Here is a 14,244-nt window from a genome sequence, read left to right on the forward strand (position 1 = left end):
AAGAATTTTCGTGGCCAAGAATTTTCTTTTCTTTCCAGGTCACAGCTCATGCTAATTTCTTTTTCATTTATATTTCTCACACGATTCTCCCATCATGGATTTGAAATTCGTTTGTTTTTCAAAAAATGTCTAACATGTCCGATCACTCAAATTCGATGGTCACACAAAAATCGTCCATTTCTGTAACCCACTAATGGTGCAAAATTCGAAAGAAAATTCTTAGAAAAGATTTTCAAAAGAAAATTATTTCGGAATTCGACCCATGTTTGGCCGGCTTTAAAGTGACATTTATATGGCATTTACAGTTTACAATCTTATTCTTCCATATTTTTGTTAGTGTGGTAAATGTAAAGATTTGTACATTATCATAAGAGGGAGTTCACAGTGGCTCGCTACAGTTGCTTTGCCTCTCTCTGCTAACTCCAATTAAAATGTTTTATTTCATTTTGGACAGAGCAAAGGTGGCTTAGAACATGTCAGGTTTTTAGTTCCCTTTATGTCCTTTACTGGGGAAAATTCCCCTTCGTTCCTGACAATGCAGGAAGTAATGGGAAATCTTCCAGCCAGTTACACAGACAAAAGCACATTTTCAGTAAATGTGCCCATATGTCTTGTATGTATGTTTAAATGCACTTACCACTGTAAGCACTGCAAGTACATTTGCTCGAGAGCTTAATAAATTAGATAAAACTTCATTTTGGAAAGAATACCCAATCACATGCAAGCAAAAAAAAAACCAGCATTTTTGCTTGCACATGATTGGAAGATATAAATCAGCAGAGCTCCTTCTCACTTTAGAGATCCCCCTCAAATTTATAGCACCTGCACTTGCAGTGTGCAGACTATTTGTCTTTAGTAAATCAACCTCAGTGTGTATGTTGCTAGGCTGTAACCGGCCTGAACTATCTACCCTTTCAAGCTTCTTCAGGTCCTCCCTAAGCTCAGTGGATTATGTGCTTTTGCCTGTTATTGTAAAAGGGATTCCAGGAATCATTGTGGTAAATACATTCTCTTATGTTATGAATATTTATTTAACCCAACCAACCCCAGAGGTCCTTTTTCACAGGTATAGTTTGAATATATTTTGCGTCACCTATCCACAGTACCCTTTCTACCTCCTAGGTTTCTGGGTCTATAGGATGTGAGTTTAGGGTGTCTATCCACTTGGGTCATCTCATCATGGTACCATGGGCCCAGGGAGCTACCAGCTGGAGTGGATATTTGAATACAGTTGGATTTGTAAAGAATCTTCCTGCTGAAGAGTATCACAGAGGAGATGGGTAGAACTTATTGTCTGGACTTTGAAAAAAAGATTCATTGCCCCCCAATCAAGGTTGACTGTTCTAAATGGGTCAAGAACCCAGCACAAAGACTGCCAAAAATGGCTCTTGGTCCCTTCCAACCGTGTGAGACCAACTTCCAACCGTGTGGCTACTGTGATAGGCACAATGCCTTGTAAAAAACTTTTTTGTCCCGTATTTTTCAAAGCCATTTTACAATGATAACTAATATCTCTTTGACGTGGTATTCAAACTATATAACATGAAGACCTTAAAGCCGAACTTTACCTAACAACTTGATAAAAAATAATGTTCTTTAGCAGGGAACATACATTCCACATTAATAGTTATGCTACCAAAATGAGTGCGTGCTCTAAATTGCCTCCAGTATTGCTCCTGTTTCTTATTGCTGGAGGTTGCCATTTTGTTGAATCCCAGAACACCTGAACAGAAGTAAATCAAAAAGCAGAACTAAAGCCATCGATACAATGATTTAAAAAACAGTTACATTCCTGGAATACCAGAATTGCTAACTGTCACATTTGCTTGTGTCCTCAACCAAACTATCAAACCATCAAACAGCTGGTGTTATAACTGATCACATTTGAAGCACCATGGCACTTGCAGATTAAACAGAAGCAGCTTCCTTGGCTGTAAGACCAGGTTCACACCAATGCAGTGCGGGAAACCACAAACTTCCCCTTTTTTGGTGCGAAGCCATGCAATTTGAGCCATACAAAATGTATGGCTCAAATTGCACCGCACAGTCATTTGTATGCAATTTGCACAGGAATGCGGTGCTATTCCTGTGCAAATTACATGTGCTGTCCTGCACCGCATAGTGCGAACCCGGGCTAAAGGATAGGAGGGTTTAATTCCACTTTAAGGCTGTCAGCAGATCAGCTTCTACAAATTCAGCAGTGCCTAAAAATGCCTAAAAATTGAGAGCAACTGAGTATGTGCAGAGCAGGGTAAGACAGTGTATTACTGGATTTTAAACAGTATATACACTTATTTTTAATGTTTTACATAGGTATACCTACAAAAGGGCCAGCCTGAAGTGATCTAGCAGGACTTAATTTTCTGACTAAAGTTCCACTTTAATGAAAGATTTCTGAGATTTTATATAAAGTCTTAAATTATGGCAAATTATCTCAGCTGAAGACAAGAAACTCCTGGAATACAATTCAAGTAACACTGTACTTCTCAATCCAATTCTCAAACAAGAGACATATGCATTTCTGCCACTAGGAGGCACTGCAGGGGAAAGGCTTTGGTTTAGTTTTGCTTGTGAGCTCCATCTTGTACCTTCTACAGCTGGGTGATTTTTGGAACACAGTGGATGAAAGTTTCTGTCCTCTCCTTAATTGACAGGTAAGAGGGTAAATTTGTCTCACAAATTAGTTTATCTTTTTCACCGTTACACGATTCCCATTATTATTATCTACTATCACAGCATAATGTTTACCTATAGTCTGGTCAGTAAATTGTTTTTCTTTTCCTCCTCTTAGTAAAATGGTGAGAACAACATCTAGAGTTTGGAAACATTTCCACACTGCAATTTCTGAGAGCAAGGCTGCAATTTGCAAATATTGTGAATATTCTTTTCCAAATGCAACAAGGATGTCAAAACACATCCTTACATGCCAGAGGTGCCCTAAAGACATTAAAAATACTTTATGGAATGAAATGATGAGGACCATAATGAAAGTGCGAGTAGCTTTTCCCTCTAGAGTTCTCATTCTAGAAACAATCTTTCTGCTGCTTCTGGATCATCACAACATGTTTCCTCACCAGCAGCATCTTCAGGTAAGGAAGTGTTGCAAACCACTAATCACAAAAATAGAAAATATCTTCATTTACAGACGAAATGCTTGCAATATATGCTTCTGGATCAGCATTGTCAATAACTGAAAATGCATATTGCAGGAAGTTTTTTAATTATTATGAGGGACATGTGGGTGGTTACCTGTTCTCATGTATAGCTGAAATGTTCTTACCATATACAGTCCTTTTCAATTCAATTTGTAATAAAAAATAAAATTTTAAAAAGCTATTTTATTTATTACTGAATAAGCTATACTTTTATTTCAAGCATAATATTTTTATATACACTGCATTTCACCTTGCTAGTGTAACAAAATGACTTTCAATTTGTAAAACTACTCCCCACCGAATTGTTTTTTAATTTTTCCAAAATTTCCATTTTTTTTCAGAAAAAAAAAGTTTTCCTCATAACTTTAAAATTACCAGAAATTATATATCTCTTCCCCTGAGCATTAAGAACTTTTAAAGGGGACACCGGGGTGGGTGGGAAGGGGGTTAAGATAGACTGTGACTGCTCTTAAAGGCTCAGCAATTATCAAAAGACTGTTCTTGCTACTATCAGAAAATATGTATTATTTTTTGGTATCCTGCACCTCTCTCCTAGAATTGAGTTGAATAAAAAAAGGTAAAAAGACTAAAATAACTGGCATACAACTTATCTTTCTCCCAACCAAGGACCAGACTCTGAGACAGAAATGTTAGCCTGCCACACTACTTAGGGGGTTATTCTCCACCATCCTAATTGTATAAAGAAAGAAACAAACTCAGGTATCTTCTCTATATGCACACTGCAGTATGTACTAAAACCAAAACACTAGAATTCACACCAGACCATGGCTATATCAAATTTCAGGTACTTATATAGCGCCGTCAATTTACACAGCACTTTACATATATATATATTATACATTCACATCAGTCCCTAACCCTCAAGGGGCGTACAATCTACAGTCCCTAACTCACATTCATACATACTAGGGCCAATTTAGACAGGAGCCAATTAACCTACCAGCATGTCTTTGGAGTGTGGGAGGAAACCAGAGTACCCGGAGGAAACCCACGCAAGCACAGGGAGAACATGCAAACTCCAGGCACGTGGTGCTGTGGTTGGGATATTTGAGCTGCACATGGGAATGCACACCAAATTATATGAACCTCTGTTAGTGAGAAAGCAAGAATTGTACTATTTTAAAACAAAAAAAACTAGCGGGTGACGTACCTCTTCATTTACATTTGCCAGTGCTAATGCCACTTCAGCAAGCAATAATGAAAGTTCAGATGGTAGAATTGCATACATCTCCAAATATTTGTTCTGTTGCTCTTCAGACAAATTCTCCACTTTGTGACGATGAGAATTTAATTCTTTCTGCAAACTCTGGGAAAGATGGAAATTGGCATATTTTAGAACGCAGCAATGTTATTCATTAAATATATAAAAGTGTTTATCACAGTCTGAAATTAGAGCCATCTAGTAGATCAAACAGGGGTGAAGACTTGCTATACATTTGTTTTTTTTCTATATCTTACACCTCTGAAGAATTGTCAGTATTTATAAAAGAAAATGAAAACCGCACAGATATCACATTAAATGTTTAATGACATGTGATAGTCCATATTCAAATATACAAGTTAAAATATTTAGATAGAAATAATATAAAAAAAACCCCAGAAAGTTGAACATACTACTTGCTAACTTGCTAAAAGCTCACATTCAGAAAACAGCAAAGCAGCCAGACTAAACATTAAGAGAGCCAAGCACTACCCCACACATGAGTGGAATTTTCAAAACAGATAACACTGTTAAGCAAATTTATTAAACAAACTGCCTGTTAACATCTTAGTTATTTGAAATAAAAAAAGAAAAACAGCTAAAACTGTGTATATGTATATCTACTAAAAAAAGCATATGAAATGTTCACTTCAAATATAAGTGATCTGGGAAGACAAATGAAAATCAGATCTATTAAGTGTTAACAAACCAGAAACAATACTCACTGATAAGCAATATTTGGAGGACTGAAATACTAAGGGGTGGATTTTCTAAAGGCAAATAGACTATGCACTTTCCAAATTGCATTCATTTTCCCCAGAGCTTAGTAAACGTTGATTTCCATCTTCCAATCATGTGCATCCTTTTCTTGCACTTGATTGTGTATTCTTTACAAAGTGAAGCTTCATCACATTCAGTAAGCTTTAAGGAAAATGAGTGCAAAGTGCACAGTCTATTTGTCTGTAGTAAATCTACCCCTAAGTGTGATACTTTCAGGAGCATAGAATTTGGTAATCCTCCATCTGGGGTGTGAAATGGGATGTTTCTGCATCTGTTAGAAATTCTGCTTTAATAAATTAATTTCAGATTTATTGACATTAATAATGACTTTTGCACTGATCAGCCATAATATTATGACCACCCACCATAACATTAGGACCACCCACCTAATATTGAGTAGGTCCCGCTTTTGCCTCTTAAAGTCCTAACCCGCTGAGGCATGGAATCCAAACTTTTCCAAAGATATGCAGCACCAATAAATGATAATGTGCAATATAGTGTAAGTCAAAATTTGTTATGAATAAAATTATAACTTCTTGAATATATATATAATGTATGATCATAAGTGAAGTCTACAATATACAAATGAGAAGAGGAGATCTTAGGGCGCATCTGCCTTGGAGACCAGTGGAGGGAGACAGTGGGAATAGGCACTAGAATAGCACTTCCAGGAGTAGAAGCAGACTCTGGGCAGAACATAAGAGAAAGAAGGCACTTCTAAGTGTAGTACATCCACATGTTTATTGGTAAAAACGGTTAAAACCACTTACAAATAGGGCTCAGGCATATAGAACGTCAATGCAGGGCTCTGGTCACTGTTTCCTGGAGCTCACTGTATTGACACGGTCTTGATGAAGAAGCTATTGTGCATGCTCCGGAACACGTCACCGCCCACCATTGACATCACTTCCAGGATGTGCGCACGCGGATAGTGTGCGTTCTTCTGCGGCCCAGGAAGAACGGCGGCCATCTTGGAGCTGCACCTGAGCTCCCCCTGCTGCTACTGGACGGCACAGTGAGCTCCAGGAAACAGTGACAGGAGCCCTGCATTGACATTCTATATGCCTGAGCCTTATTATCGTTTGTAAGTGGTTTTAACCGTTTTTACCAATAAACATGTGGAAGTACTACAATATACAAATAAAATCCAAAGCATGAGATAAAGGGTGTCTGTGTGTTGTTAATCCATTATTTCAAAGGCGATACACCACATGTGCTCAGCTGTCACCACTATGCACTCACCAACTCACAAACTGCAAAAGTTGCAGCATCAACGCATATGATATCAAATGGTCACTTCGGCTTCTCCCTTTACAGACTGTTATGTAGCGGCAATTTTCATCAACACCAGAATGGCAGCATGGTTCCCAAATTCCAACAATCACTGGTACTATTCACCCTTTAAAAAGAACCATGCATCCAAGTCTTGGAAATGCATATAAATGCTCACCAGCCCCTTTTTGAATATGCATATTCAAGAAGTTAAAGTTTTATTCATAACAACTTTTGACCTTTACATTATATTGCACATTAACATTTACTGGGGCTGCATATCTTTGGAAAACTTTGACTGAGGGTTATACGGTATATACTTACCTGTTTTGCCAGCTGCCTCTATTTTCTCTAGCACTGACTCTTTCCCTACTTTACATTAGATATGGAATGCAAAGTAGCATCAACATGAATGGCAGCACCCAAGGTTTCCCAGCAGAACATTGCCCAAAACATCACACTGCCTCCACTGGCTTGCCTTCTTCCCATGGTGCATCCTGGTGTTATCTATTCCCCAGGTAAGCAAAGCACACACCCCCAGCCATCCACATGATGTAAAAGAATACATGATTCATCAGATCAGGCCACATTCTTCCTTTTCTCGTGCTCCTGTGCCAATTGCAGGCACTTTTGGCTGTGGACATAGGTCAGTATGGGCACCCTGACCAGTCTGCAGCTACACATCTCCATATGCAACAAACTGTGATGCACTGTGTGTTCTGACACCTTTCTATTGTAACCAGATTAACTTTTTGGCACTTTGAGCTACAGTTGCTCTTCCATTGGAATAGACTACATAGGCCAGCCTTCGCTCCCTAGGTACATAAATAAGCCTTGGACACCCATGGCCCTGTCACTGTTTTTCCTTCCTTAGACCATTTTTGGTAGATCCTGACCACTGTAGACCATCAACATCCCACAAGAGCTTCAGTTTTGGAGTTGCTCTGACTCATATGTCTAACCATTACAATTTGGCCTTTGTCAAAGTTGATCAAATCCTTACGTTTGCCTATTATTTATGCTTTCAACACATCAACTTCAGGGACAACATGTTCACTTGCTGCCTAATATATCCCACCCACTTTCAGGAACCAATGTAACGAGCTAATCAATGTTATCCACTTGTCGGTGGTAATAATGTTATGGTTGATTATTGTAAATCTTTCATTGAGTCTTGCACAGTTGTATTGAAGATGATTAATCCAATTTCACTGCACAATGTGAACCTCCAACAATGTGCAATAAAAGCTGCAGGAAATCAGATATAGCCCACACTATTTCCTAGCAAAAGATCAGCTAGCATCACCTAGCCCTTTCCTCTCCTGTCTTACTGCCCATGGTCCATCCCTTTCATTCATTTGATTTCAGCTCTTTCACGCATGGAGGCTCATCATCACATGTGGGTGTTACACGACCACTTTCCCTCTGCCCTATAACAGTTTTACTGCTACAGGGTAGCATTCCTGTGCAAAATCACGTATATAAACGTAATTTTGCGCTTCCACCACACGGGGGTGGACACACACCGCCAGAGGAAATCTTCGGCTGTGGAGTGTCACAGCACAAAATGATCTGCAAGCACCTGCAGATCGTTGGTCAGGGAGGAAGAACAGAGCTATGTCATAAATCGTTTCTCTCTGTAGAGCTGAGAACATGATCCATCACTTCCCATACGAAAAGTCGTACCTATTGTACACCAAGCACATAGCTAGGCACACTCTTAACCCACTCTAGATGTTAACCCCTTCCCAGCCAGTGTCATTAGTACAGTGTCAGTGCATATTTTTAGCATTGATCACTGTATTAGTGTCACTGGTTCCCAAAAAGTGTCAGTTAGTGTAAAAATGTCCGCCGGAATATCGCAGTCCCAGTATAAGTCACTGATCGCCGCCATTACTAGTTTAAAAAAATAAAAATGTCCAATATATGTACCATAGTTTGTAGACGCTATAACTTTTGCGCAAACTAATCAACATACAATTATTGGGATGTTTTTTTTACCAAAAATATGTAGCAGAATACATTTTGGTCTAAATTTATGGAGCAATTTTATTTTTTATTTTTTCTTTATTTGATCTGTTTATAGCAGAAAATAAAAATAATTGTATCTTTTCAAAATTGTCAGTCTTGTTTTGTTTATAGCGCAAAAAGTAAAAACTGCAGTGCTGAACAAATACCACCAAAAGAAACCTCTATTTGTGTGAAAAAAGGACATAAATTTAATTTGGGTACAGCATTGCATGACCACGCAATTGTCAGTTAAATTAACGCAGCACCGTATCGCAAAAAAATGGCCTGGTCAGGAAGGGGGGTAAATCTTCTGGAGGTTCTGCTTGTAAATACAGCTTGCTTAGAAATCACTCCTCCAGACTGACATCCACTCATCAAGGCATTTTGATATAGATTACATCAGGAATGAGGGCTATTGACAGGCATACCGAGGCAAGGTGATATTTTCAGGAAACAATGTACTGTACCCTGCCAGCCCCTCCCACCAGCCATGAAGCCTCTATCACATAAAGAAGCATAGAGAACCCAGTTTTAGCATCCGTTGACCTAAAATGAAGTGTGTAATGAAAATGAATGATTTTTATTAAAAACGCCACTAGCGTGTTCATGTGGAGGGAGGAACCAGAGAAGGCAAAATATAAGCAATTTTAAACTTCAGCATTAACTTTCCCACAATAGGGTACCTGCCAATCTTCTATCTGCATGTCCATTTCTGATGCAGGGTTCAGTAGACTGGCCTTAGTATCCTTGATCCAGGTTTTAACTGCATTCAGCTCCTTCTCCACATCCTCCCTTTCCTTCAATTCCTGCTCTACAAGCTTCTTGCTCTTCTTTAATTTCTGCTGCATACTTTAAGAAACCATCATGAATGACAAACATGAAATATGATTTATGCACAATTTAATTTTCCACAGTTGTGTATAAGCTGTTAAGTTAGTTATTAGAAAACCCAATCAAAAAGCTGGTGATTAAGCTTGGGGTAATTGTTGACACAAAGAAGTTCCTGACTTGTTGAAAGTCCACATGGGCTGAAGTCTAGAGGTGATGCATTTCAGGTGGCACCATCTCATTTATATTTATTATCACTTTATTCGCTTGTTAGCATGCAAGTATAAATGTATAAATCATAAGATCTTTAGCTATGGAAATTATATAAAATGAGTCTGTAAAATTTCAAGATATAGAAAAGTCAAAATAAGGGCCCATGCAAATAAAATAAGGCACAGAAGCAAGTCATATGTAGTATGTATTTAGGTGCCTTTCAGTTGTATTGACTCCTGTTTTGCCTGTCCGTTCCTCAAGGATTTACTGCAAGCTGCTTCTGAGCTGAATCCACTTGCTTTTGCATTCACATTAACTTGTGTGGCCAAGAAACATGCAAACAAAAGTTACTGTACATGAGCCCCACAAAAACTGACCTTAGGGGAAACACAAATGAACTTCGGTCCTGCTTGTATGCATGGCACATATACTGTATACCTATTGCTTAAAGTGGACCATGCAGTAAAATGCAAGGTATGTTTTCATTGTCGGGGCTCTCCCACCTTTTAAAAACACCCAATGTTAGTCATTCCAAAATGTCCTTGTACTGTACAGAAAAACACTAGATTTAAATTTACTATACACCAGTCTTCCACATACGGTGCCTAGACAAGGATGACATCATATTTCTTTTGACTACATGTTGGGAAATACAAGCAGTCCAAATCCCGCAAGAAGAATATTTCCAGAATCTTCCCGCAGGAGTCTTATCAGAAGGATGTTGATATCACATGCAGTGATGCAGAAGATGAGGGTAAGGTAAGCATAAATCTAACATTTGTATTGACTGGTACATTTTGAAATAGATGAATTTTAAAAGGAAATGGAGCCTGGGTATTATATGAGGACCTTGCACTGTGCTGCAAGGTCTGCTTTAAGAGTTTTGTAGTTGAAATAGAAAAACTTCAGTAAAAAGGGGTTGTTGCATATAACAACCTATTTTTATCAATTGTCCTGCTTCAAAGTACAGCATGCGTGTTCTCCAGTATCAGCTGAATATCGACACTCTCTAGCTTCCAGACAGTGAGAACTGCAGAGCATGTGTGATGGCAAAGATGCTTATAGTCTCCACCAGAAGTGCACATAACAGTGTGATATTCAGGACTGCAGCCGGGAGACTGGGACAGTGTTGTCACCCTATCACAGGAAGTTCCTGAAAAGCCACTTTATCCCAGGATGTCTATACAATATTGTCCATATTTTAATGAAAGCTGCATATTTTTAAAAGATTGAAAACTATTTTTAAATTACATGTTAAAAATTATATGAGATTTAAGTGACTGAGTTAATGTCTATTTTAACCTCAAATTAATATTTGCTATAGCTACATTTCCAAGTACAGATTCCTTACTTTGAACATCTGTCAAGCATGGCTTTAATTTCTTGAATGACTGGCAGGTCTTCAAAGGCAGCTGGTTCAGATGCAGCATCTCGCAAGACAGTATTCAGTGCATGCTGTCTAAGCCGATTGACTGCTGAGAACTCCTTCTCCAACTGACGAGAGAAGGTTTCATGGTTTTCCAGTAGCTCTATTAGTTCAGCTTTCGTGGCCTTTTCTGTGGAGCTCTCTGGTAGGCGTTCCTGAAGCTGATCAATTGCCAAGGTGGATTCCTGTATCTGAAAATGCAAACCAGACAGCTTAAGCATCCTGCTTACTTACACCTCTTTCTGAGAACACCCAAATCAAAACTCATTAAAACCTCAGACGTATGGGATTTTGTACAGGAGAGTACACCTTGCCAATGGAGTGGGACTTTAAATAGGAAAAGTGAGTCTCTCTTTTACCTAATACAGATGTTTTGAGCCTAACATTGTTTAATTTTTAAATTACAACTGTTAGTAAGTAGACCTAAATCACATTCCTTATATGAGATGACCACTGGAAGAAGCATTTACAAATTAATGCAATACAGTTCTCAAAATACAGAACAGGTATTCAGGACAATCAAGTGACACTTCACCTGAAATTTACAAGATAAATGTTAAAATACCCCCCCCCCCAACAAGTACTCGCTAAAAACAGTTTCACATTAAAGTAATTTTTGATTAAAAGGTATGATTACACAGCTCCCATACCAACAGCTGGTACCTTATCACTGAGATTTTTCCATTCCTGTACAGCCTCTTCCAGTATCTTCTCCTGCTCACGTGCTGTACTGCGGAGTCTGGTCCATCTCTGCCATACTGTTGTCATTGACTTGCTGATGGTTGCTTTGGTTGCGTTATCCCCTAGTTTTTCCATTGCTGATGCCTTCTCCTCAAGAGCTGTGATTTTCTCATGGAAAGAATTCACCAGTGTTACCAAAGTCTACAAAGTTAATAACAGTTTGGGGTAATTAGAGGTGGCTCCATATAAAAAAAAAAATTTAACACTTAATTTTCCCACATTCTTTTTAGGGTGCAACATATCTTTGTTTGAGATGGTGCTCATTACAATCACCAAAGGTTCACATAGATCAAACATTTTTGCTAGGGAGGACTGATGATATCCTAAACTGGATTTTTTTGTCCAGCTGTTATTGTTCCCCTCTAGGATATATCTACCATCTATTGGGATGTGTGGACATTACTAATCCCGTTTCCATAAGCATTAGTGAGCATGTTAATAGAAAGAGTATATAAAAAAATGTTCAGCAGTCAGATAATATCTACACTATTCAAATTTTCTTTCACATCTCCTTTCATTACTTTTCCTAGAGGCCCAAAGGAACAAGGAGTATCAGGGCAAAAGACAGCAGGAGTGACATTTTATGAATACCAATATTTGTATAAGCGCTTTTCTATGTCAAATAACACAAAGGGGTGAAACCTGTGTTGCTCAATGAACTTTAAAAAATGATTGTATGCTATGTACAAAAATCCTATTTCATTTGCCATGCAATGAGGGACAAATGAATTCACAAACTGTCAGGATGCCCTAAAGCAGTCTAAGTGAAGGGTGGGCTTACATTTCTTACCCTTGGGATTCAGGGAATCTTTTGACCCCTCCATCTGAGTGAAGCATCCATAGCCATAGAACAAGGGACAGAAACCTTAACCAAACAGCTGTGAACATTCACATGATTAGCAACAGACCTGATGATGGGATCTGGAGGCACTTCCCCAAGAAGCTGAAGATCAACCACAGGGGGAGAACCTATCTCTAGGTGATCAGGTCCCACAAAGGCCTCAGACATGCTTTATCCCTAACAGGGGATACCGGCAGCAGAATTCCAGCATGTTCTGCCTACTGACATTCCACTGAAACACGAGGCCCCAAGTGATGGTTTATTCCTGCAAAGCAGGAGATGAGGAGCACCTAGGTGCACGAACCTCTATCTCCAATGTGTAGACTACTGGTTGGAGAGAGCCAGATATTCTCTAAGGAAGACAGTGTGGTCAGGAGTAGCATTTGTCCAGCGTACGGACCGGGTTACTTGTCCAATTACAGGGACAACTTCCAAACCTTTTAAAAATGTCTTAAAAACCCTAAGTGATGTCCAGCGAATTTTAGGTCAAAATGGGATCCCTTGATGAAATGGGGCCAACTGATCTGAGGAAACACACATAAGCCCTCGGTATAGGGACAATCCTGAAAGTGGAGTGCCCCTTTGTAAACCTTTTACCCTAAGAGAAATAGGGGTCATGCCTCAAACTTGAGTGCAAAGTCCCAGGAATTGATGGGGAAGCAGAAAGGGAACAAGAGTCAATGAGAGAGGGGGAGACTAAGTAAGGAGGGTATTTTCTTAATACTCTACAAGCCCCTAAAGGGAAATTTAGGGGGAATGTCTTTGAAAGGGACCAATGACCCACAGGGTGCAGACTTCTTTAGCGGAGATTTGAGCTGAACTGCCTTGCCCTTTGGTGACTAATTACCATCACTAGACAAATATGATGCCCTATTCGGTCAAAGCTTGCAGTTGTTACAACCTTCAGAAAAGCTCTCACTGCATAGGTACAGAAGCTGACTAATTTCAAGTAGGTAAATCCGTGTGTTCCACAATGGGAATGCCAGGAAAAGTCACTAGAGTGGACATACAAAAAGCTTGCATGCGCTCCACCACGTAGATGATGTAAGCACAGCCCGCACCACTGTAAAACTGGTGATATTGAGAATTTTAAAAAAGGCACCCAGCTGTGCAAATAGTGAGGTAAAACAGGTGCTTTCACCCAACCAGCCTCACTCACTAAGTGAGTCTTCTCAGGGTCACATTTATGACTGTGCCATGGCTATGGACCTGGAAAGCACTTAGTTGTTAAATAATAAAATACAATGAGGGATGCACTGAAATTTCGACAGCCAAAACATATCAGCTGAAAATAGCCATTTCGGCTATTTGTTATTGATGGTTTTTAAATGCAATTGCCAGCTTTTTTATTTCTTCACTATTGCTCCAAGAAGGAGCTGTCATTCACCCCACTGCTAAAGTAAACAAAGAGTTGGGGTCACCCAGTGACATTACCAATTGACCCTGCCCCTTTGCTTACTTTAGTGGTGGGGCGAATGCCTTCTTGGAGCTGTAAAGTGAAGAAAAAAAAAAGCTGGCAATTGCATTTAAAAAACGGCAATGACATTTAGCGGCGGCAAGTGAGGGAGCCTGACTGTATATACTGCTCTCTCACTGTATACACTGCTCCTCTCCTGCCCCCTCCTTGTACACACTGCCCCCCACAAAGAGGACCTGTCACTTATATGCTATCACATAGGGGACTATTGGTCCCCTATGTGATAGAAATAACATAAGTTAAAAAAAAAAATAAATGAAAACACACATTAAAAGTAAA

General features: G+C 39.2%; 1 protein-coding gene across 5 annotated transcripts in view; it reads right to left on the reverse strand.

The window, feature by feature from the left end:
- SYNE1 (spectrin repeat containing nuclear envelope protein 1) overlaps positions 1-14,244 on the reverse strand; it is a 662,466-nt gene that overhangs the window by 181,513 nt on the left and 466,709 nt on the right. For all 5 annotated transcript variants that reach the window (XM_089694288.1, XM_089694287.1, XM_089694289.1 and 2 more), the window contains exons 79-82: positions 11,570-11,788; positions 10,832-11,097; positions 9,123-9,288; positions 4,327-4,482 (exon numbers count right to left, since the gene is read on the reverse strand). In XM_089694288.1, coding sequence (XP_089550414.1) covers positions 4,327-4,482; positions 9,123-9,288; positions 10,832-11,097; positions 11,570-11,788 — 807 coding nt within the window. The remainder of the gene's footprint in view (positions 1-4,326; positions 4,483-9,122; positions 9,289-10,831; positions 11,098-11,569; positions 11,789-14,244) is intronic.

The sequence above is a fragment of the Staurois parvus genome, unplaced genomic scaffold, assembly GCF_062004578.1.
Source record: "Staurois parvus isolate SC_StPar_1 unplaced genomic scaffold, SC_StPar_1.0 ptg000657l, whole genome shotgun sequence".
Taxonomy (NCBI): domain Eukaryota; kingdom Metazoa; phylum Chordata; class Amphibia; order Anura; family Ranidae; genus Staurois; species Staurois parvus.